Source organism: Halichoerus grypus, chromosome 3 (genome assembly GCF_964656455.1).
Source record: "Halichoerus grypus chromosome 3, mHalGry1.hap1.1, whole genome shotgun sequence".
Classification (NCBI taxonomy): domain Eukaryota; kingdom Metazoa; phylum Chordata; class Mammalia; order Carnivora; family Phocidae; genus Halichoerus; species Halichoerus grypus.
In genome coordinates this window covers 85,996,572-86,021,741 of record NC_135714.1, presented here as the reverse complement: position 1 = coordinate 86,021,741, position 25,170 = coordinate 85,996,572, and the positions used below count along the sequence as shown (strand labels likewise).

At 39.3% G+C, this 25,170-nt stretch overlaps 1 protein-coding gene across 7 annotated transcripts in view; it reads left to right on the top strand.

Annotated features, from left to right (window-relative positions):
* Positions 1–4,862: 4,862 nt before the first annotated feature.
* The window catches only part of PPA2 (inorganic pyrophosphatase 2), an 82,814-nt gene continuing 62,506 nt past the window's right edge, over positions 4,863–25,170 (top strand). For 2 of the 7 annotated variants that reach the window (XR_013446423.1, XM_078069039.1), the window contains exons 1-4: positions 4,864–5,085; positions 19,503–19,567; positions 21,414–21,458; positions 21,749–21,847. Coding sequence is in view for 6 of the 7 variants with exons in the window: in XM_078069039.1 (XP_077925165.1) it covers positions 4,911–5,085; positions 19,503–19,567; positions 21,414–21,458; positions 21,749–21,847 (384 nt within the window). In the remaining variant the exon portion in view is untranslated. Of the gene's footprint in view, positions 5,086–19,502; positions 19,568–21,413; positions 21,459–21,748; positions 21,848–25,170 lie in introns of all 7 variants that reach the window. The other 5 variants (XM_036094779.2, XM_036094778.2, XM_036094782.2 and 2 more) reach the window with 5 other exon arrangements.

Here is a 25,170-nt window from a genome sequence, read left to right as displayed (position 1 = left end):
AATATCATTTCAGTTGGATTTTATAGTTGAACTTACTACATATTTTTGCTTACTAATAGAAGTGACTTAATTTAAGTACTTCATAAGTAATAGTTCATGGAATATTTTCACAACATTTTGAATGAAATTATATAGGTAGTAAAGAGGGGGCTTTCAATTAGTGAGAATTTCTTCTAACATATTTTCTATGAAAGAAGAAGAAAATGAAGATTAGAATTAAATTCAGCTGGGAGAGAAAACAGACACAAACAGACAAAAAGAATACTAGTGGCTAAATAAGATAGATATTTATTTCTCTTTCATGTAAAAGTTCAAAGGTATGTATTCTGGAGCTATCTGGCCACTTTGCTCCACAAAGTCCTCTGGGGTGCAAGCTTGTTTCAGCTCAAAGTTCCATTCATCAAGGGCATGGCCCTTATCTTCATGGACAAGGTAGTATCCAAGTTCTAAATAACAGAATGTAAGAAATGATGAAGAGGAAGAGATAAAGGATGAGCTAACTGCCTCTCTCTCTTCCCCACCCCAGCTTTATTAAGATATAATTGACATTTAAGGTTGTGTAAGTTTAAAGTGTACAGTGTGATGACTTGATGCATGTAATATTATAAAATCATCACCAAAAATAATGTTAATTAATAGCTTCATCACCTGACATGATTACCTTTTTTGCATGTATGTGTGGTGAGAATACTTAAGATCTATTCTCTTAGCATGACTATAGTCACCATGATGTACAGTACATCCCTAGAACTTACAACTGGAAATTTGTACCTTTTGACCAATATCTCCCTATTTCTTCTACCCTCCAGTCCCTGGCAACTACTACTCTACTCTGTTTCTATGAATTCAGCTTTTCTTTCTTACTTTCTTTTTTTTTTAATAGTCCACATATAAATGAGATCATGCAGTATTTGTCTTTCTCTGTCTGACTTATTTCACTTAGCCTAATGCCCTCAAGTTCCCTCCATGTTGTTACAAATGGCGGGATTTCCTTCTTTCTCATGACTGAATAATATTCTGTTGCATAGATACATCAGATTTTCCTAAGGAATGTTCCTAGATGTCCCATTGGTGGACTTTAGTTACATGGTCACACCTATTGCAAGGAAAGCTGGAAAGTACAGTTTTTATTTGGAAAAGTCAGAAATTCTCCCGCTATAAAAGAAGGGGGGGAACTGATGCTGGGGGGACAACTATTAGGCTCTGTCACCCACAAACTTATTTAATCACTTTGCAGTATCTCTCACTACTTTGTTCTTTCTTTCTTTTACCCATTTTTAAAATTAGATTGTTTATTTCTTATCTTTCATTTTTAAGAGGTCTTTGTATATTTTGGTGACAGTACTTTATCAGATATATCTTTTGCAAATATTTTCTCCGATCTGCAGCTTCTCTTATTCTCTTGAGGTATCGTGACTTTTACAAAAATAAGTATATGAATACACAACAGCATTTAATATATTTCAAGTTCTAAAGTTCACAGACAAAAATCCTGTTGTTTTGTTGCATTGTCATGATAATAACTTTGTTCCTCAGTAGAGTAATAGTCAATATTTTAGTGAGAAATGATCTGGAACTTTGACATGTATTTAGAAGGAAAATATGTGGCTCACAAACAGAGGATGAACAGGAACTCTAGGTAACATTTAGAAATACTTTTGTAACATTTATTTGATAATATGACAAATGTTTTAAATGTTTGGTAAGATGAAAATATTTTCAAAGTTGCTCTTTAGATAAAGTATTCAAAAAGCCAGTGAAATATTCTGTGTCTCCCTAAACAGATAAATAAGTAAATGTTCAAAATTGTTTTAAAATTCTCCTTACTTTTGTTGAATCCTACTATATTTCATGGCCCAGCCCCTAAAGTCAGCCACTAGCTAGTAAGCGTGAGCAATGGCAATTAGCAGATTTTTAAATTTGTTTATTTATCATGTTATAGGTAAGGAGAACAATTAATTTTAGAGACATATGCTGCTTTTACAAAATATCACACATAAATGACTACTCCACAATTCCAAAATTCTTTTATTTCCTAACAGGATAATCTAGCATTTCAGAAAATGACAACTCCATCCAAGTTAGATTTTGTGTTACACTTACCAATGCTAAAAGAAGAAACAGAATTGGGATTCACTAATTAACTAATTTTTCTCTAGCTCCAACTCCTATCTCTACCACAGTTTCATAGCTATGGGAGATGCTGGTTTTGTGCCGCTTTTAATGAAAGACTTTTGCTTTAGTTGTCAGCCTTCTCAGGGATGGACCCTTCTGCTTTGTCCATGTCATGCCCTTTCTAGGGAGCCCATATCTGACCACTGGGGTTATAAAGGCGCAGTGATTTTGGCCCTATAATGGACAACTCTAGCTTAAGCTCTAGAATATTCTGCTGGGTTTGGTCTTATTCTAAGAATCTATAGATCATTAGAAATTAGCCCACAACGTTGTCTCAGTAGGGTTTATTTTATTGAAACATCTGAACTTCAAAGGTGAATAGAACAATTAAGCTTTTTTTTCCTACATGAGGAAACAAAATTATATAGCCACTATGATACATGCACAAAAGAAATCCCCCCGCCCATCTTTATGGGAGAGTCTGCCTTACAGTTTAGCCTAATCAAGATTACACATTACAAATCCTCCACTGTCGACAAAAACATTTTAGGATCTGCAATCTAAGTAGAATCTAAGGGGTTACTGACAATATCTCCTATGATCCTTTCTGGAAATTGAGTAGACCAGGCTCTTAATTTTAACTGTCATGAAATAATTGGCAAAATTGAAAGAACCCAGGTGCCTAGTTGGGAAGAATGTGAACCTAGTTCACAGTTGGAGTAGAAATATGTAGAATTCTCACAGACCTTTCTAAGGAAGTTGGACTATATAGGGAAAGAAAATGACATTTGTGGCAGACAAATGTCTGGTTGTCCTCCAATATTCATTTTTTCTTTTTCTGTAGTACTATGGCATCTAGTTTCTATCTGGGGCCTCTGTTGACTCAGAAAAATAGGCTGCTAGTTTATAGTTAGTTGTGGCCAGTAGACTAAGTGTTGCCCAACACAATGCAATAAAAGTAGTGTTACAGTTTCTGGGATGTGTTCTTAAGGGAAGGAGCACACCCTTCTTTTCTTTTTCTTTCTTTCTTTCTTGCTTGCTTGCTTGCTAGGTGAAATGAGGATGTGACGGTTGGAGCTGTAGCAGCCATTTTGAACTATGAGGGTGACCTTAGCAATGGAAATCAAACATAAGAGCAACAAGACAGAAATAACTTGGTTCTCTCACATGGGAGATCCCTGTATCACCCACCTCCAGACATTTATGTTGATCAAAATCCTGACCACCATCTAGATATAGTTATATGTCGGCTATAGAGCCATTTTGGTAAGATTTCTGCTGGCAGATTTTTGTAAGTAAAGGTTTGTTCCAACCAATTTTAAAAAATCTTGTCTATCTTGTTAACATTAAGAACCAGAAGATGTAATTTGTAGCTATGGAACAGAGAGAGACAGAAACTAGTTTAGACTAGAATCAGATCCATAATCATGACTTAATTAATATAAATTAATTAATATAATCTTTGCAAAGATGTTTGTCTTATGTTGTAAGAGCCAGGATTTTAAGTTAGAATTATATTTTTCATGAATTTATGTATTCATTGTCCATATTAACATTTCACTGAGAAGCCAATTTTTATTACAGAACTTTAAGAGATTATTTAAATCAGGCCTCCTCTTTTAATTAAAACCATTTCACTTAGTGTTTGCAAAGAGCGTAAGTGAACTTTTTTTGCCTCTTTCTGTAAAATCGCTACTATTTTTGCTTTCACTTTTAGACTGAATAACAGATATTTAATTTTCTTTAAAAGTTTTAATTTCTAATGAAAAAATCTTTTTTACTGCTTTCTTCTGGATTCTCTCATTCTGATTTATTGTGAGAATTGAACTTCATATTGACTGGGGGTCATTGGTGATCTTAGAAGGTGGAGGAAGCTCATTTGAATTGAGATGGGGAAAGAATATGAAGTGGAGATACTGCCTATGGAAAACTGTTTCTAGTTTTTCTGGAAAGTGGATAAACAGAATTTCCTATGCTCATAGAAAAATCTGGTAAAAGGGACTTCCAGAAGCAATTGAACTCCACAGGAAAGGGGCCATTATTATATGCTGGGCATGCTGCTACATCCTGCAAGGATACTAAACTTAATTCCTGGGTGTTTGGCTCATTAACAATCCATTGGGTTGGTCGGGGTGATAGAGAACATGATAGGTTCACAAACATATAGGTACGGTACCAAGTGCCATTGTAGAAGTGAAAATGTAAGAAAAGAAAGGATAAATCACTTCTAGTTGGGTAAAATAGGAAAGGCCTCACGGAGGAAATAGCATTTGAAGAAGTTACCTATTTGTTGTTGTCGTTGTTCTATAAATCAGTGTCAAGGTAAAATCTTCACAAGGAGGTCTGTTCATGTCTTATGATGTTTGTGTGTGTGTGTAATGCTTGTCTTCTACATTGGACGGGATCTAGAACAGTGCATGGCATAGAATAATCGCTCAATTTTATATCATTATAATAAAAATAATATTATGATAGTAAATATTAACCGTATGAGTGAAGTAACGAATGCATATTTGCATTAATAAGTGGCCGTGAGCTCCTCAGGGGTGGTGGATGTTATCTCGCTCATCTTTGAACCCCGGCCTCGCTTTGGACAGCGCGCGTCACTGTCAATTCGCTGGGCGCTCTGTTTTCTCTTATCGGTCTCCAGGGCGGGCCCGAGACTGGCGGGGGCGGGGATCTAACTCCAAGCCCCGGGCGGGAGTGATGGCTCCGGCCAGTAGGGGGCACCGGCGCGCAGCTGGGCCAGGGTCCCCCAGCGCCGCCCTGCGCGGAGCCCGACTGCCGTCGACGCCATGCGCGCGCTGCTGCCGCTCCTGCGCACCGGCTGGGGCTGGCGCGCGGGGTCCCCCGCTGCCGCCCGCTTGCCCCGGGGAAAGAGTGCAGGGCCCGGGCCGCACCGCGCCATGGCCTTCTACCGTACGGAGGAGCGCGGCCAGCCCTACTCCCCCGATTACCGCCTCTTCTTCAGTAAGTAGCTCGAGGGGCCCCCGGCGGGCGGCGCGCCAGGAGGAGGCTCGGGGTGGGGCCTGTGCGGTCCGCGGCCTCCACTCTCCTTCCTTCGGGCTTGCGGTGGTGGCCGAACAGGCCAGGCCACCTCCCCGCATGCGGGGGCCCGCGCCGAGCCACAGGAGCTGCCAGCGAGGGGGGCGGCGCACTGAGCCCCCAAACGCGGAGCGCAGAGACGCAGGGTAATGGGCGGCAGGGAGCGCCGCGCTGAGTCGCCCTGGGCGAGGCCAGCCGCCTTCCCCCAACAGCGGCAGAGGCTCAGGGGCGCCCGCCGTCAGCGCGCCGCGCCCGGCAGCCTTAGGCAAGGCCCTGCTGCCGCTCAGGGTTCCGGTAATTTAGTTGTGCGAGGGAAGGGCAGAGTCCACAGCCGGCCGGCTCCCTCGGGGGGCGTAACCACGCTCCTCCTAGTGAGGGCCGCCTACAGTTGGAAAGGCGGGCAGAACTTTGGAGATGCCTAGTCCAGTGGGTCTTTTTTGGGGGTGGGGCTAGGGCTGGGGGGACTCTGGCGAAGGATCTCCCAGAAGCATGAATTTATATTCACAGGTTTGCACTTTGAATGCGATGCTCGATCAAGAGCCTAGCTGGCTCCGGCTAGCCCTGTCTCCTCACATTGAGCAAGCCCCAGAGGACGAAGCGAATTGCGGGGCACTGAGCTGGCCGGCTAAGTCAGAAAAGGACCCCGGTCTCCGTTATTTATTCTCATTTTTCTTTGCACCCACATATTACACTGTATAGGTGAAAATAGGGAAGTTGGTTGAGTTGCCTTCGTGCCTCATTGACTTCCGAGCCCTGAAGGGAGTAGTACCTTTTTTGTAAAGGCCTTGCCTTACCGCCCATCTCTTAAGAGCACCGGCTTTGGAAACTTTCAGATTTAAGCTCGAGTTCTGGATTTTTCAGCTCTTAGCTCCGTGACCCCAGATGAGTTTCTTAACCTGCTGCGCCCTGTTTTTTTCTTATCTGTAGAACAGGGCTGTAAGAATTTCATGATAAAGTGTATATAAAGTGATTAGTCAGACAGTCTACAACATAAATTATTATAAATAATACCTGTATTCATTTTTGATATCTGTAATTTATAAAATATTTACACGTATCTTACGTGAACTTAGGGTCGAAGAGTATTTTATGGGAGAGAAAACGGAATTAGTCTAGTTTTTGGATTATGATGCAACTGATATTAAAATATCCATATTCTTCAAAATTGGTTGCTTTTTTTTTTGTTTTTCCTCTATGCTGCATATTCTTTCCCATCCTTGTTTAGTCAAGACTCAGCAGGTGGAGAGGAACCCTTAACAAGAAGTCCCAAATTTGAGTGGATTGTGTTCCAAAAGGTTATGTATGATGTGATGATTTGGGGCACAGTTTTCTATAGAGTGTTAAATGGCAGTTAGGTTTTTGAGCAGATAAAAGCTTGTCTAAACGCATAACATGGTGAAAATATTCTGGATTTGCTGTAAGTACAGTAGTAATAGACCAAGAAAGTCAATAAATATTTATGAAGTGTGCTAGAAACAGTTAGCCATGGCACTGAGGAGATTTTAGTTATGGGCCCTGCTCTCAAGAGAGTCATAATGTCAGTATAGGTAATTAAGGAAAGATATAAAAACACTGAAAAATATTTTACTTGAATGTTAACTGAGAAAAAACAGTCTCAAGGAGCCTGGGGCATATGGGATAATTGACAGAGCGTAGGCTTTGAAATGGACTCCTAGGCCTTCATCCTGACTCTGCCCTGTGCTCTCACTGTGTGTTATTTGGGCAGGTGATTCCTTCATTTCTTACAGGACGTTTTTTTAGCTGTGATATAATACAGTTGACCCAGCAGTGATCTTCAAGGTCCTTGGTGCTGATCTTCCTTGAAGGCATTGGATAAACAGTAGATATTTTAACATTCTGTACTGGGACAGGGCCTCTATAAGGTATTTCCAAGGCTATATTGGCCCTACGCTGTGGTTTCTTTCTTTAGCTACAAGTATATTCAGACTCAACGATTTTTCTATAACTAGAATGCCAAAAATGTCTTTTTTTCCACTGAGTTAGGATAAATGATAAAAAAGAAGAGAGAAGGTTTTACTGAGGTAAATGGGCAAGAATTGGAAGAGTGTGGTTTGGGAGAGGGGCCAGGTGGTGAGATACTGAGTGGAAGGTATGTCAGGTTAAACGGTTCCTGATCTAAAACGCCAGGTGGCATCCTTGGCCCAGCACTGTTTACTGCTTGCTGGCAAGGGGAGGACAAAATGAAAGGAAGCCCCTTCAGGGTAAGGGAGAAAGAGGAAAACAGTGAACAAATTGCTTCTTATAAAGATGGTCTCAAATTGGATATTTTGAGCGTTGGCAGCGTCTAATGCAGTACTAGCGTGTAGTTGTACGTCACTTCAAAGAAAAACATGAGTGTAACACTACTTGGCTGAAAAGTGTTATTCAGCATTATTACAGTGGAATCATTTCCCACATTTCCAAATATATCGTAGTTCTCTAAAATACTACTGCACTGGGAGGTGGACCATTTTTGAGCTTCATTTCTGTAAATGGTTTCTCTGTACTGCCGTTCAGAAGAATCAGAATAATAGGTTTAACATTTTTTTTCCTTTTAATTAGTGTTAGACTTTGTAGAAACAGTACTGAAGTGAGATGGGATGATATAGGGGAAAGAACATCCTGGCAGGAATCATCAGTTCTTGGTATCAGCCCTGGCCCTTTATTAACTTTCTCTGTGGCCTTGACTGAGTCATTTAACTCACCTGTATCTCAATTTTATTAAACCATGGAAAGAGGAGATGGCAATAGATGGTCATTTCCAAACTGTGCTGAGTTGAACACAAACATACCATAGTATATTATTAGGTTTTCTTTAAACAAAGTGCTTCATGGTTTAATAAATGAGCAGAACACTTCCCATTTTATTACCTTCTTGGAGAGTCACAGTGTGCATATTAAAGTTCTGGGAAATTCTGATATAAAGTAACTTGTCCAAAACTGCTGAACCCCAGAGCCCTTATTTCTCAGAACATTTGTTAACATCATAGTGACTCTAGCGTTTCATGGAATTCAGCTGGGGAAGCACTGGGTGAGGTAATTTCTGAAACTTCCAAAAGCAAGTGTGTCAAAGAAACAGTTCTAGACTAGTAGTCAAAACACTTAGATTGTAGGCCTAGCTTGACTGTCTTGGGCATCAGTTGACATCCCTCAGCTCAATTGATAGTACTAATGATATTACAGAATTGCTGTGGCAGTTAAATGAGATCAGGTGTGTAAGATTATCAGTGTGTCACACATGATGGTAAATATTTAATATATGTTATTTCTTTTTTCTTTTTGACTTCAAGACATAAGACCAAAATTCTTGTCATATTCTGTGAAGGGAGAAAATAACGGGAGAACAGATTCCCTGCTGAGTGAGGAGCCCCAGGCAGGGCTCAGTCTCACAACCCTGAGATCATGACCTGAGCCGAAATTAGGAGTCAGAGGCTCAACCAACTGAGCCACCCAGGCGCCCCCCTAGGTCTTAGTTTTAATGGATATTGCTCTGCAGTCTTTTGATTGTGAGATCATAATGAAGTTAGACTTGTTTATGTGGGACCAAAGACAGCACTGTAAGTCAGTATTCCTTGGATAGCCTGCATTTCTTTGTTTGTTTTGTTAATAACTTGAAAATTCATGGGGCACCTGGGTCACTCAGTGGTTTGAGCCTCTGACTCTTGATATCATTGATACTGGCTCAGGTCATGATCTGAGGGTCTTGAGATGGAGCCCTGCTTAAGATTGTCTCTCTGTCCCTCTGCCCTTTCCCCTGCTTGCACTCTCTCTCACACACACACACACAAAATCATTATTTTTGTTTTTTTATGTTTTCTCAAAGATGAGTAGAAGCTATGCTTTTCATAGTTTGCATTTTGTTACTATGGGACGGGTGACTGATTCACTTGGAGTCACTGTGCTGTAGGTAATTCATGTTGCTTTTATTTAGAATAAAAATGAATCACAGTTCTTTAACAATGAATTTGTTTTATCATTCATAGGATATCATTTGAGGAGTAGGTGATGGGATGTGTCATTGACTCTACCATACATTTGGACTTAATAAAATTTCCTGTGAATAATCCACACAATATGTGTTTGAGTCTTAAATATATGAGTTCCTGTAACCTTTAAGTTGGCTTATATCATAGAATTTGAATTATATAGAGGTCATATAGAACATAATGGTTATTGTGTGAATATTGAAAAATTACTTGTATTTATTTGGTGTTTGTCATTGCTAAAGCTTCCAGTAAGAATCTCTCTAAATGGTTTTAGTAATAATATGTAATAGTATGATGGTAGTTGGCATACAGGTAGCTATTTGGTGTATACACATATTATCAAATACAGGTTTTGTACTCCATTCAACTTTCTCACTTGCTAATACCATTAATAAACTTTGGTCCTAATACAGTTTGCTGTTATGAGAGAAAAACGTAGGTAATTTACAAAATAATAGAATAAAATCTCATTCCAGTCTAGTCGAAGGGAAAGTTTTGACACAGTTTGGCCATGTCCAGTATATATTGATGGGCCTGAAACAATTCATTAGTTTATTATTTTTGACAAAGCGAAATACTGAGACAAAATGGCAGGGTGACTACAGTTGTTTGATCTGCCTCCTAGTGAATATCCTTTTACAGTGATAGTAAGTGAATAAAAAAGGAGAATCCTAAAACAATGAATAAGGAGGACCCATCAGAGCTGGAGATTTCAAAATATTTATAGAACATAAAAACAGGCGGAGGTATGGTTATTGATGAAACAGCTTGGAGGAAGTCCCAGCGTGTAAGTGTATGTGCTGAGGGGTGTATAGAATAAAAAGAAGCCAAACTGCTGTGCAGAACCTCGGAGTGGTTGTGGGTGTGCTGATGTTCAATAGGAGAGAGGGTGAGAGCGGGAAGTGGAGCTTACACAGGGGGTTGATGTAAGTTTTATTATGGAATAGCACACAGATGTTTATCATGGAGGCTTGGGGCTTGTGGAATGGGCTGGTTGGTTTCTTCTACAGAAATTGAAGAAAGTGGAGAGACGTAGAACAACCCGCTGGTGTTGCTGCCCCAGCAGAGCCCTCTGCATTCTCACTTAGGAAGCCCCCAGTGTAATAGCCAACTTCTTACCCCTGTGTCTCCACGGGAAGCTGACCCTTCAACAAGCCTTTCCTGTGTACACATCAGTCTTTCTAGGCTCTTACTCTTAAATATCAACCAAATTGTCAAAGATCACCTTCAGTCAGGCTTTCCCTCCTACTGCTATTGCTGCTACTCTACCAAACTCTTTTGTCAAAAGGCGACTTGCATGTGACAAATATAATGATCAGTTTTAAGTTCTTACGTGAATTATCACCAGAACTTTTCACAGTTGATCTTTTGTCTTCCTTGAAACTTTTTTTTTTTTTCTTTTTGTCTCTGGGACAACACTCTCTTTGATTTTGATGGCTTCTCCAGCAGTCTCCTTTGCTGGATCATTGGATTTCTGAACTTTTGAAATGCCCCAGGGCTCAGTACTTAGCCCACATCTCTGTCTGTTCTCTCTCCAAGGCTAGGGTTGGCTCATGTTTCCCGTAAAGGGCCCCCGATAGTAAATAGTAGGCTTTGCAGGCCGTAGGGTCTCTGCCACAACTACTTAACTCCGCCTTTGTAGCACGGAAGTAACCAGGGAGAGTAAAAGTATGAATATGGATTTGATCCAAGAAAACTTTATTTACACAAATAAAAACAGGCCATGGGCCAAAGTTTGCTGACTGTAGCTGTTGCTCGAGGTGATCCGGTTCAGCCCCGTGGCTTTAGATACCATCTACGCCTCCCAGATTTGCAACAGCCTGAATCTCTCTCTCTCTCTTTTTTTTTTTATAAAGATTTTATTTCTCTGACAGAGACAGCGAGAGAAGGAACACAAGGAGGGGGAGTGGGAGAGGGAGAAGCAGGCTTCCCGCTGAGCAGGGAGCCCGATGTGGGGCTTGATCCCAGGACCCTGGGATCATGACCTGAGCCGAAGGCAGACGCTTAGCGGGGAGCCCAGTGTGGGGCTCAATCCCGGGACCCTGGGATCATGACCTGAGCTGAAGGCAGACGCTTAACTGACTGAGCTACCCAGGTGCCCCCAGCCTGAATCTCTTCTTGAACTCGAGATTGACACATCCAGTAAACATATTCTCTCTTCCCACCTAAATGTCTCAGAGACATCTCAAGGTTACCATGTACAGACCTCCGGATTCCTCTGCCCACTCGGTTGTTTCTTTCTGTCCTCACATCTGTAACCAATAACTCAACAATCATTTTTGGTGCCTTTGTTACTCTTAACCCCACTTCTAATTCAGTAGTTTCTCCCTTCAGCTGTGCTTTTTTTTTTTTTTTTAAAGATTTTATTTATTTGACAGAGAGAGACACAGTGAGAGAGGGAACACAAGCAGGGGGAGTGGGAGAGGAAGAAGCAGGCTTCCCGCTGAGCAGGGAGCCCGATGTGGGGCTTGATCCCAGGACCCCGGGATCATGACCTGAGCCGAAGGCAGACGCTTAAGACTGAGCCACCCAGGCGCCCCTCAGCTGTGCTTTTGAAGTGTATCCAGAAGACAGTTACTTCTCTCCACTTCCACCCTTGCCACTTTATCCATCTTCCACCTGACCAATTGTAGTAGCCTCCTGATTCTCCCCCCTGCTGCCACCCTGATCCCCCTGTAGTCTGCTTTCCACACAGAAGTCACCTTGATCCTTTAAAATGTAAGTCAGATCACGTCCAGGCTCTGCTCCAAACTCCAGTGGCTTTTCATTTCGCTCAAAATAAATTTCAAATATTCACCACAGTATACAAGGTCCTGTGTGACTAATACTGGACTTCCTCCCTGAATTTGTCACCTGCCACTCTTCCTTTTGATCAGTGTGTTCCAACCATCCTGGCCTCCTTGCACTGTTCCTCCCTAGACATCTGCTTGATCTGCTTCCTCACTTTATTTAGGTCTGTGCTGAAGTGTTACCTATCAGTGAGATCTTCCCTGACCTTTCCATTTGAATTTTATCTCTTCCCTTACTCATTCCTTTCTTGCTTTCATTTCTTTTCCTTTATGGTGCTTATTGTACCCAATATAGTAAGAACATACTCATATTCATTGCTTCTATACCTGCCCCCCCACTAGAATATAAATTCCATAAGAACAGGGAATTTGTATACCCAGGACTTATGTGTTCAGTAAATATCGAATGAATGAATTTAAGGAAATCTTATAAATTAAATAGAAAAAAGGAAGTAGAAGAGAATTTGACTTTTAAAAAGTCCAGTGAGTGTCCTCTGAGATTTTAGAAGCTCTTGTATCCATTAAAAAGGAAGAGGAAGCTGTGAAGAAAACGTAATCACAGGCATATTAAAATACTGCAATTGTAAAGACAAAGAACTCAGTAGAAGGTGTAGTGAGACAAATGGTGATCTGTTGTTTTAAGCCACCAGGTTTGTCATCATTTGTTATGGCAGTCCTGGAAAACAAATACAGAAAAGTTAGAATATAAGGTAAAATATAAGGTAAAGAAACCTACCAGAAAAGTTAGAATATAAGGTAAAGAAATCTACAGAGAGTAGAAAAAAATGTCAAAGAGATAGAAAAATGAGGTAGAGGAGACATGGAGGTTTAATCTAGGAAGTCCAATATTTGACTAACATGAGTGCCAGAAGGAACGGAGAGGTAATTATCAAAGAGATAGTAGAAGAGATCTAAGAATTTAAGGACCGTAGTGTTCTCAGTCCCAGACATATTGCAAAATCTCAGAAAACTGAGGCTTTTATAAAGAAGATCCTGAAAGTCTTGGGGCACAGGGCAGGGGAGGGAGGGAGAACAGGTCACCTTAAAGGAATGAGAATCAAACTGGTATTTGACTTATGAGCACAAAAGAATACTTAAAGCCTTCAAGATTCTGAGAGAAAATAACTTTCCTCCTAGAATTTACCCAGGCAACCATCAATCTAGGGTGAAGACCAAATAAGGACATTTCAGACATTTAAGGACTTGGGAAATTTACCTCATATGCATCCTTTCTTACAGAACACAAGTTAGGGATATGCTCCTGCAAAACGAGTAAGTAAGCCAAAAAAGATGAATGCATGGGATCCAGAAAACAGATCTGAGCTGGAGACCAAAGAAGCAAAGTCTTAGGATGCCAAAAAATCATCCCGTCCATGTTGCAGCAAGAGGATAGAGATTTCCAAAGGGAGCTGTTTGTGTGTAGAGAGAATTCCATAGTCTTTGTGGAATCTGTGAGGCATTTGAATAATTTATAGATATGATTATGACTGACAATGGAAGAAACATGATTAGAAGCACAAGTCAAAACAGAAGCTGAACAGGAGAAGAAATTTAATTATAACATTATACTTGGCCAAAACTCAATACATAGACAATACTTCTCAAACTTACTTCAGTGTAAGAAGTATTTGTGGGTCCTTGCTAAAAATCTAGATATCCAGATTTCTCTTAAGATTCTGATTCCCTAGGTATGGGAGGTCCAGAGACCTGTTTAACAAACCAAGTTTTTCCTATCCTTAGAAAAATTTTGGAACTATACTAATAGGAAGAGCATAGAAAATTCAGTGTGATTATAGAACATTTATCAACCTTGAAATGAAAAAATAAAAGTGCAAAAGATAAGAAGTAGGAGAGAGAAGGATGAGGGGACTGAAGTAAAAAGCCAGTTAGTACGGTCAAATACTATATGTGTTTGGTGGAACAAGGAATAAAGCTATAAAGTGTTAAGATTGGTCAGTAGAGAATTTAAGAGGAATAGGTTGGGGGTCAAATGAACTAAACTTATCTCTTAGAATTGGAATCAGTAGATAATTTCTAAAATTGATAAGGTAAAAACTAATCATACAAATATATTATTTGGAGAGATGTAGATAATCACTAGACCTCAAGTAAGTTAAAGAGGTGGAAAATTTTGCTGACAGTGGATCTGGATTGGAGAGAGGTGGAGACTGATACAGGTTTTTAACCATGTACATAAATTGCTTTGTTTAAACAGCAAAACAGGTATTTTAAAAAGCAAATTGGCGGCAACAACTTGGTTTCAAATCTAAAGACACGAGCAGTCTGAGCTTCGAATAATGAAGTTCTGACTCAGGATTTATTACCGATTTATTCTGAGGCTCTGAGAAAGGGCTGTCTATACCGTGTGCTTCAGCTCTGTCCTCTTCATAGAGCGGTATGTGTTGCCCCAGAGCTTGCCGCATATACCACATCTCTCTGTGACTCGTATGTAAATGCACATTACCCTTTTCATTTTGCAGAGGATCAGGATAAATAGCATCTATCTTTACATCTACCTTTGGAGAGTCTTAACACTCTTTATATGGAGCATGCTGGCATACTAATAGCGCTGACCCTAGAAAACTTAATGGGTTCTCATCCTTTCTGCATTAGGTCAGTGATTAGCTTTCTGATTATGCCAAGAGGACTCCTTTGCCTTTGTACTTACTGGATGATGCTGATGCGGATGATGTAGTGCATGCCCTATCTAGGCTGTGGCCATAGCTCACTTTTTAGCACTTTTGTATTCTGGCATCTACTACATTACCTTTTACAAACTAAATTACATATTGCTAATGGAAAAAAAATGAGAAAATTAAGTTTCAGAGAAATTGAGTGACTTTATCAAGCTCAGTAACTAGAAGTCAGGCTCTTGGTCTCTGTATTCATTGCTCTGTGTGAGTTTTTGGTATATTGCCCATCAAAGCATTTTCATTATCTGACATCTAAAGCCATATTTTATTTTTACTGTTGCAGATATAATCCTTTCTATTCTTTTTTCTTCATTAATACATTTTTATCTATACAATTTTGTGATCCAGATGGTTTCTAGTAGGTAGTAGTTATCTGAGTCAGACCATTCACTCACTAATACTCTTTTTACTTTCCAAGATGCCAGTTAGATAACAACTTAAACCCATGTATTGGCATTACCATAGTCTTTGAATATCATGTTTAGATTCTGATTTAAAGAGATAGCTACCTCAGCACACTTCATAAATCTTTAGCTTTTAGTGATCACAGCTTAGGCTGGTCCCATTTTTTCCTCAGGCTTGAGTAATATGCTTTCATCCTAATCTTACTGAGTTTGTTGGGGCTTGTCTCCAGTTAACAAGAACATTGGAGCTTTAGAGAAGTTTAACACCAAATCAATGTGTTAGAGGTATCATTTATTCTTAATTACAAAGGCAGCCTAACTATTCTGTCAAATTTCCTATACTTCCATAATTGTAATAACGAAGTTCCCTGGTTTACTCGGTTACCTGAATTCTTAGAGCTGAGATTATTGTTAATTCCCATCACAGTGATGGGTCCCAAATGTAATAATTGACATAATCTTCCAAAGGATTGTATTTTTCTCAAAACTACCTTGTCTTTGTGACTTAAAGCTGAGAAAAGAATCACAGATTGGTGACTGTTCATTGGAACAAGAGCTGACATTTATACTTTAATACATATTTTTCTTAACCTATTTTTTTTTGCTTCATATTTATTTTTAAAATGATATACGGTAAAATTCAGTCCTTTTTCATGAACAGTTCTGAGTTTTGATAGAATATAGATTTGTTTAAACACCATTGCGATCAAGACACAGAACAATCCACCACTCCTAAACAGTTTCCATGTGGTCTCTCAAGTCACCTTCACCCTCTACCCTCAACTCCTGGCAGTCACTGATCTACTTCTTATGCATGTAGTTTTGCCTTTTCCAGAATGTCATCCAAATGGAATTGTTTGAGTCTAGCTTTTTTCACTTGGCATGATACATTTTAGTTTTATCCATTTTGTTGTGTGTATCAATAGTTCATTCTTTTTTATTGGGTACTAGTATATCATTGAGCAAAATACCATTATATGGGTGTAGCAGAGTTCATTTATCCATTTACTATTTGTACATTTAGTTTGCTTCCAGTTTTTGGTGATTTTGAATAAAGCCACCTATAAACATTCACTTAGAAGTTTTCCTGTAAACATTAGTTTTCATTTCTCTTGGTCAAATACTTAACAGTAGGATTTCTGGGTCAAATGTTTAACTTTATAAGAAAATGCCAAACTATTTTCCAAAGTGGCTATATCATTTTCAATTCCCACTGCCATATCTTAATAGAAAATAAATGTTACCCATTTAAGTATCTGTATTACTTATAGAAAAGTAAATAATCATGCAACAAACTGATAATTTTGTTCTTGCGTTGCTCCTAGATGATTTTAAATTCAGGCAGAGAATTTGAATGGTATGCCAAAGGTTTTTTTTAAAGGTGCATTTTTTAAAAAACTAATGAAAAAGAACTTTGTAGATCATAGCAAGATTGTATATACTTTGCCACTTGTGTGCTCTTTCTCTTTTTTATCCTACCCTGTGAATGGGTCCTTCAGGAGTTACCTTGTTGCTAAAGTGGGAAAAGAAAAATTTCATGAACTGCTTGGAGGGAAAAATGAAATAGTAATAGAGATATATTTATTGAATACCTACTAAATGCTAGGTACTTCCTGGATGCTGGGGACCCAGTGGAGAGTATAGCAGAACAAACAAAAGCAAACAACAAAAGCTTCCTTGGAGAACTTTAGTAGTAAGTGCTAAGGAAACCTACACAACATGAGAAGAAGAAATACTATTTTGGTGAAGTGAGGGCCATTGTTAAGTTACCTGCTTCTAATTTTAGTGGGCTGAAGCATGGCTTGTTTTTGTTTTTTTAAATAAACTGTATTTTGAAATAATTTTAGATTTGGCAAAGTTGCAAAGATAGTACAGAATTCCAATATATCTCTTACCAAACTTCCCCTAATGTTAACATCTCTCATTACCAATGTACGTTTGTTAAAACTAAGAAACCAACATTGGTACCTACTATTAACTCCTCTGATTTTATTTGGGAATCACTAGTTTGTCCACTAGTGTCATTTTTCTGTTCCAGAATCCAGTTCAAGGTACCACATGGCACTTAGTCGTTTTATTTCCTTACTGTCCTCCAGTCTCACAATTTCTCAGTATTTCCTTGTTTGTTTTATGAGCTTGAGACTTTTGAAGAGTGTTGGTTAAGTATTGTGTAGAATGTTCCTCAGTTTGGATGTGTCTGCTGTCTTTCTTGTGATGAGACTGGGGTTATGGGTTTGGGGGAAAAATATAACAGAAGTGAAGTACCTTTCTCATCACAACGTATCAGGAGGTACGTGGTATCAACATGACTTTTCACTGGTGATGTTAACCTTGATCACTTGGCTAAGGGTACTGTTTGCCAAGCTTCTCTACTGTAATGTTACTGTTTTTCCCTTTCTGTGTTGTATTCTTTCGAAGTGAGCACTAAGTCCAGTCTACACTCAGGAGCAGCACAGTAAGCTTTACTTCTTGGAGGGGGACGTCTATAGATATTGCCTTATTGCCTGGAATTTTTCTATAAGGAGAGTTTGTCTCTTCTCTCTCTCATTTATTTATTTACACAATCATTTGTATTAGTGTGGTCTCATGTATATTTATTTTATCCTTTGGCTTATAATCAAATAGTCTATTATCTGTTGCTCAGTTTGTTCCAGCTTTGGCCTTTGGGAGCTCTTACAGATTGGCTGCATTTCCTTTTCACATATCGCCAGCCTTTTGTTTCTTTCAGCACTTGGTTGATAGTTGGTACTACAGGATCCATCAGGTTTATCTTGTATATTCTTTGTCCCAGCCTTAGAATCAGCCCCTTCTTTAAGAAGCTCTAGTTCTTTTTTATTGGAGAATGGTAGTTGAAAACCAAAATTTGGGTGCTGCGTGTACTCATTGCTATTGGGCTGTCAGCCAGTCCATGTTTTATTTTGTTAAAATATTTTTAAAGTCTAAATCTGAAAATTATGCCAAAGAGGTAGCAGGCCAGAAATAAAACATACCCTGACTTAGGAAATTATAAACTGAAAAAATTTTATGGCTCTATTAAGCCCAGCTTTTGGAAATAGATGCGTTCCAATAAAAGTGCATATTAAGTTGTATTTTATTTAAATAATATACTTTTTTTTTTTTTTTTAAGATTTTATTTATTTAGTAGGGAGAGAGAGAGGAAGCACAAGCGGGGAGCGGCAGGCAGAGGGAGAAGCAGGCTCCTCGCCGAGCAGGCAGCCCGATGTGGGACTCGATCTCAGGACCCTGAGATCATGACCTGAGCCGCAGGCAGACGCTTAACCGACTGAGCCACCCAGGCGTCCCTTAAATAATATACTTTTAAAAGTATTTAAAATATGCATTTCAGTATGCAATGAAGATAAGATAGTTTCTATTATTAAAGTTCCTTTTTGTTTTAAGCTTACCCTAATATAAGCATCCTTATCACTGAGTGGGAACCAATGATTTATTTCTTTTCTTTTAATTGGATAGAACATTTAAATCTTTGTTCATGTGAATTGTAGGCAGAAATTGGGAATTCTGTTGCTAGGTTTCTCCTAGGGAAATTGACGTCACTTTTAATCCAATCACTTATTAATGAATCTCTTTTCAAAAGTGAGATTTTTCATATTTGGGTGATAGTCAATTTCAGACATTTTTCTGCTTTGGATGTTTTAAGCTACAGAGGTAAGTCCACTTGACCCTTGAACAAGGCAGGGTTAGGGGCACCTGCCCACCACACAGTCGAAGATCTGTGTACAACTTCTGACTCCTTAAAAACTTAACTGCTAATGGCTTGTGTTGACCCAAGAGTCTTACCAATAGCATAAACAGTCAATTAACATGCATTTTTGTGTGTTATATGTATTATGTACTGTATTCTTACAATTAAGTAAACTAGAGAAAAGAAAATGTTATTAAGAAAATCATAAGGGATGGGGCGCCTGGGTGGCTTAGTTGTTAAGCGTCTGCCTTGGGATCAGGTCATGATCCCAGGGTCCTGGGATCGAGCCCCGCATTGGGCTCCCTGCTCAGCGGGAAGCCTGCTTCTTCCTCTCCCACTCCCCCTGCTTGTGTTCCTTCTCTCTCTCTCTCTGTCAAATAAATAAATAAACTCTTAAAAAAACAAAAAACAAAAAAATCATAAGGGAGAGAAAATACATTTACAGTACTGTATTGTATCTAAAAAACAAATCCGTGTATAAGTAGACCCATGAAGTTCAAACTTACGCTGTTCAAGGGTCAACTGTAAATTATTTCGGCAAACCAAAATACGGTTTATTTGGAATGTATTCTCTTTGGTCATCATACTGGGGCAAATTTTAAAAGTTGAATTAAACTTTAAATTCAGAGTTAAGGTTAATTTGAAAAATCTTTAAACACTTTTTTAAAAAGTTTAAAAGTGGATAAGGATATAATTGTTCTAAAGAACGGGATATTCTAATGCTTTAATTCTGTATTTTTATTTTGTTTTTGTTTTTTTCTTTGCAGAGAATGTAGCTGGTCACTACATTTCCCCCTTTCATGATATTCCTCTGAAGGTGGACTCAACAGAGGTATTGTTTTAACTTGCTTTGGGGGTGAATATATATACTTCTAATATCACAAAATGCTTTTTGGAAGCATCTCAAGGAAAGAATTAGGTTGGAAGTCAAGAAGGACAACAGAGTTGTCATAACAGGATTGTAAGCCTCCTTCATGAATTAGAATTAGTATGAGAATAGGATCCTTCCAGGAGGAAGATTATGGAACACTGAGGTGGGATTTATGCTGCTTCCAGCCCTTCAGAGGACTGGACTGTCAATATGATGGCAAACGGAAAATAATAGTGAAGATTTATTGAATGCTCATGGTGCTTATCCAGACACTGTGCTCAGAGCTTGACTTGCATTTTCTGAGTACGGCTAGGGCTACTGTTATTACACTTACTTTGTTAATGAGGTTCAGTGCTTTGCCCATGGTCACAGATCTGTTCTCTGAGGTGGGAGGTGGGATATGAAATTAGGTGCTCTGACTGCAAAGGTTGCATTCTTAATTGCTCTTCTGTAATCCTTCCAGCTCATTAATTCTAAGTAGTATTTAGCTACAGGACAGGAGGGCATATAATCTGGAGAGAGAGGGAAGCCAAAGACAGAGCAGAAAGAACTCCCGTTTTACTGTGTGTGTGTGTGTTCCCCCCATGTGTTTTGTTTTGTTTTGGCCAATGAACAGTCCAACCCGAGTATCTCATGTCTCCTAACACCTCACCTCGCTTTTGGTCAAAAGTGCATGCATTCATTTATTCATTTATTAATTAATTTATTCTTTCAATAAACAGTCATTGCAGCATTATGAACTAGACAGCATTCCAGGCACTAGGGCTGCAGTGGTGAATTAGATAGCTGTGAGATCTCGTTCGCACTCAACTGGAGGAGACAGACAACCAGAAAACAAGTCAATCAATAATGTTAAGTGCTATAAAACTAGAATAGGGTAATGAAAGAAGGAGGGGTTGGTCGGTGCTTCTTCATGTGGGGGTGTACCATGACAAAATCTGTTTACTTAGCATAATAGTAATATTAACATTTTTGGGAATCATGGAGTAGGTAGGGGTGGAGCTGGAGCAAAGAGTGGACTAGAAGCATCCCATTGGGCATGATATTCTGCCTAAGGAGAATGGGGTTTGGGGAATGTGAGATTGGGGTTAGGCAAAGTTGAGAGTGGGGCGGGGCAAAATAACAACAGGATAAGCCAGTGAATTCTGGGCATGTGGAGATTGGTACACACAGTGGTTGTGTGGATAGGCTTCCCCCATCCTCAGCCATAATGGTTGCACCTTGTACTTTGGGATGTGGTATTTTTTCCTTCAGTAGTGGTTTTTTTGGTGTGTAAAAGTTACATAGAAGTGTGAGCATTTGTGAATGGCATAATTTTTCTTCCCAACCCATCACATACTCTGTTTTAATTTGGAAGTGCTTGATGGAGGTGTAGTAATCACACCTTGGTGGAATCCACAGGCAGGAGGTGCAGCTGAGTACTTTCATGGCTTGTTAGTCACACTCCCTAGAGTTTCATTTCAATAATGAAATGACTGTTTTAAGTGTAATCACTGGAAACTGATAGTCTTTCCTTAAAGACCAAACAGAGCCTTTGATTGTTTTATAAAAACTAGGAAAATATACTTGAAAGAGATTTAGCTTTTCTGATAATTTATTTTATGAAACACTTTAATGCTCAGGCACTGGGGATGCAAATGCTGAGAGAAAAGGAACTGGGCATTGGGTAGGTTCTCTGTTGAATCAGGTTTCTGGGTAGCCTCTGTAGTGGAATGTCTCTGTAGTAGGCTTACTTTCACTGCTTTGCAATGCAGCTGTATTCTTTGCTGAAATATTAAAATTACAAATACCATCTTTTCTTTTATAGGAAAATGGCATTCCTACAAAGAGAGCACGAAATGATGAATATGAGGTATATCTCTAAAGGTTTTTATTTTTGTGAGTCACTTCTGTTGTCCATTCAAGACCTTGATGATAGTTTGCGTTTGTAAAATGCTTCTAAGGTTTTCCCCCCTACAAGGTTTTTCTGTGCATTCTCTGTTTTTTTTTTTCTTCTAGTATCTGTTTAAGGAAGCTAGGGATGATCTTACTGTTTCACTTTTTTTTCTTGTGGTAAAATATACCTAAAATAAAATTTACCATTTATTCCACAGTTTTTAAAGTGTGCAGTTCAGTTTAATTATAATACTTTCACTTGTGCAGCCATCACCACCATTCATCGCCAGAACTTCTTCATCTTCCCAAACTGAAACTCTACTCAGTAAACACAAACTCTCCATTCCCTGCTCTGCCCAGCCCCTGGTAACTACTATTCTACTTTCTGTTTATGAATCTGACTACTCTAGGAACCTCCTTACCATTTCATTTTATAAGTGAAGAGCCAGAGAGAATCAGGAAATGAACCCAGATTTTAGTAGCAAGTTATTTATCATGGTAGATAGTCTAAAGTAAAGGTACTTTATGAGAATTAGTCAGTTTATCATTTTTTTATTTTAAGGGAAAAGGTGGTTTGAGGGGCTGTTTTAGAATTCAGGAACAAGTCTTTTGGGGATAGAGGAGAAACAAAGTTACACCAACTATACGCTAAAATAAATGTGTTCTAAATATATCTTTTAAATATGTGACTGTCAAACCTTTAATAGTTCTTGACTTAGGACCTGAACATTTGATTGATGCCCGTCATCCCATCTCATGCTGTTGATGCCTTTTTATCTTGCTGATGCCAGTTTTTCCTGCCACCTTCCTCAGCCTTCTTTTCCCGTTAACCTTATTTCCATTTTTTCTCTACTCCAACTAAAACTTAGGACCCCAGCCTTTGAATCTACTTCCAGAAATAGCTGCGAGTGCTGTTTAATCCCTACCAGCTTTGCCTGCCATCCATATTGTATTTTCTTAAATTGGTGTCTGTTAAAATGGTCCTTAAACTGTCTATGTTGGAATAACATAGAACGCTTGTTAAAATTTCAGATTCCAGGGCTTATTCCGTATCTACTAAATCAGAATCTGCTTGATGGAGACTGGTTAGTCCACATATTTAACAAGTGTTTCAGGGCATCCTCTACACACTGAAGTTTGAGAACCACTGCCTTAGATGGGGGTGAATAGATATTGAGGGCTTCGAGGCTTTATAGGTTCATGGAGACTTTGTGTATTAACCTGGAAGTAGGTTTTTTTTTTTTTTTGGCAGGAAAAATGTATTCTGAGTCCATACAGCCAACTTAAAATTTAATTCTTAGAACATGGTTCATATGTCAGAGACTACCTGATTTGAGTCTATAGTTTGTGTGTTTATTTATTTATAATTCTCTCCCATTTTTTCCAACCCCAAGCCCTTGGCAACAACTTTTCTACTCTCTGTTTCTGTGAGTTCGTTCCTCTCTCTCTCTCTCTCTCTCTCTCTCTCTCGGTCGTTCTTTTTTTCTTTCCTTCCTTCCTTCTTTCCTCCCTCCCTCCCTCCCTCCCTCCGTCCCTTCCTTCCAGATAAAAGTGGTACAATGCAGTATTTGTCTTTCTCTGGCTTATTTCAATGAGAATAATGCCCTAACAGTCCACTCAGGTTGTCACAAATGGCAGGTTTCCTTCTTTCTCATGGCTGAATAATATTCCATTGTATATATGAAGCATATCTCTTTATCTTTTCATCCATTGACGGACATTTAGATTGTTTCTGTATCTTGGCTATTGTGAATAGTGCTGCAATGACCATGAGAGTGCAGATATCTCTTCAACATCCTGTTTTCATTGTCTTTTTTTTTTTTTAAAGATTTTATTTATTTATTTGACAGAGAGCAGGAGAGCACAAGCAGGGAGAGTGGCAGGCAGAGGGAGAGGGAGAAGCAGGCTTCCTGCTGAGCAGGGAGAGGAATGCGGGGCTCCATCCCAGCACCCCGGGATCATGACCTGAGCCAAAGGCAGATGTTTAATCTCCTGAGCCACCCAGGTGCCCCTCATTTTCTTTGTATAAATATCCAGAAGTGGGATTGCTGGATTATATGATAGCTTTGTTTTTCTTTTTTTGAAAAACTGCAATTCTGTTTTCTGTAGTGACTGCAGCAATTTACATTCCCACCCACTATGCACAAGCATTCCCCTTTTTTCACATTCTCACCAACACTTGTTATTTCTTGTCTTTGGATGATGACAACCATTCCAGCAGGTGTGAGGTGATAACCTCACTGTGGTTTGATTTGCATTTCTCTGGTAATTGTGATGTTGAGCACCTTTTCATGTACCTTTTGACTGTGTCTCTTGGAAAACCATCCATCCAGTTCCTCCACCCATTTTTTTTTTAAAGATTATTTATTTGAGGGGCGCCTGGGTGGCTCAGTCATTAAGCGTCTGCCTTTGGCTCAGGTCATGATCCCAGGGTCCTGGGATCAAGTCCCACATTGGGCTCCCTGCTCAGCGAGGAGCCTCCTTCTCCCTTCCCCACTCCCCCTGCTTGTGTTCCTGCTCTCACTGTCTCTCTCTCTGTCAAATAAATAAAATCTTTAAAAAAAAAAAAAAAAAGATTATCTGAGAGAGCTAAAGAGAGCGTGCATGCATGTGCTCACATAAATGGTGGGAGGAGCAGAGGGAGAGAGTCCCAAGCAGAATTCCTGCTGAATGCAGAGCCTGCCGCCATGCTCAATCTCAGGACCCTTGAGATCATGACCTGAGCAGAAACCAAGTCAGTCACTTAACTGACTGAGCCGCCCAGGGGCCCCCTCTGCCCATTTCTTAATCAGATACATATTTTTTTTTTTTTCTGTTGAGTTGCATGAGTTCTTTGTGCTTTGGATATTTATCCTTGTCAGATATATGACTTACAAATATTTTTTCCCATTTATAGGTTACCTTTTTATGTTGTTAATTGTTCCCTTTGCTGTGCAGAAGGTTTTAGTTTGATGGTTTAGCTCGTTTATTTTTGCTTTTGTTGCCTTTGCTGTCCAAAGTTTATTTGATCTTTTAAGAGTTAGAGGAAAGAACGGTGATTTCCTCCCATTTTTTCCCAAAGTATATAAAATTTACTGACTTTTTTCATATTTTAATGAGTTTTTCTTTTTGGTTTTTGCAATAAAAATAGAAGGGAAAAGTGGAGAGAAAGAAAACCCCTGAAGGAGGAGGTAAATGGTTCTTGCTCGTACCCAGCTTTCTCACTTGAAATGTGTCCCCTCGTATCTTTGTGATTTTCCAGTAAATTTCAGCAGACCATTACTGATTTATAATTAACAGTAATCTTAGGAGAACCAGACTAACATTGGCTTTAAAAAATTACAGGTAATATGCATTTTAGCTGGAGAGAAGAAAAGCAGGCTGGAGATTGGCTCTTCAGAGATCAGGAACAAGTGATGAAGGAGAGATGGTTTGCAGGCTTAAAATTCAGACCTTATCTTTTGTTCTTTTGGCCTATTTCAAGTCTCTGTGAGTGGTTTTGGTGGGTGTCATTGTGTAAAACAGTTGTGACTAGCCTGGTCTTCTCTGTCACCTCTGAGGATTCATCTGTATGCATTTGTTCTCTTATAGCCAGGCTTTCAGGGATGAATAAATTATGTGAACATCTGCCATTTACTTAGGTTTTTCTTTTTAACAGCTACTTGAGACATATTTAAGCAGGTGCTGGGGTACCTCATAAAAGAGCATAG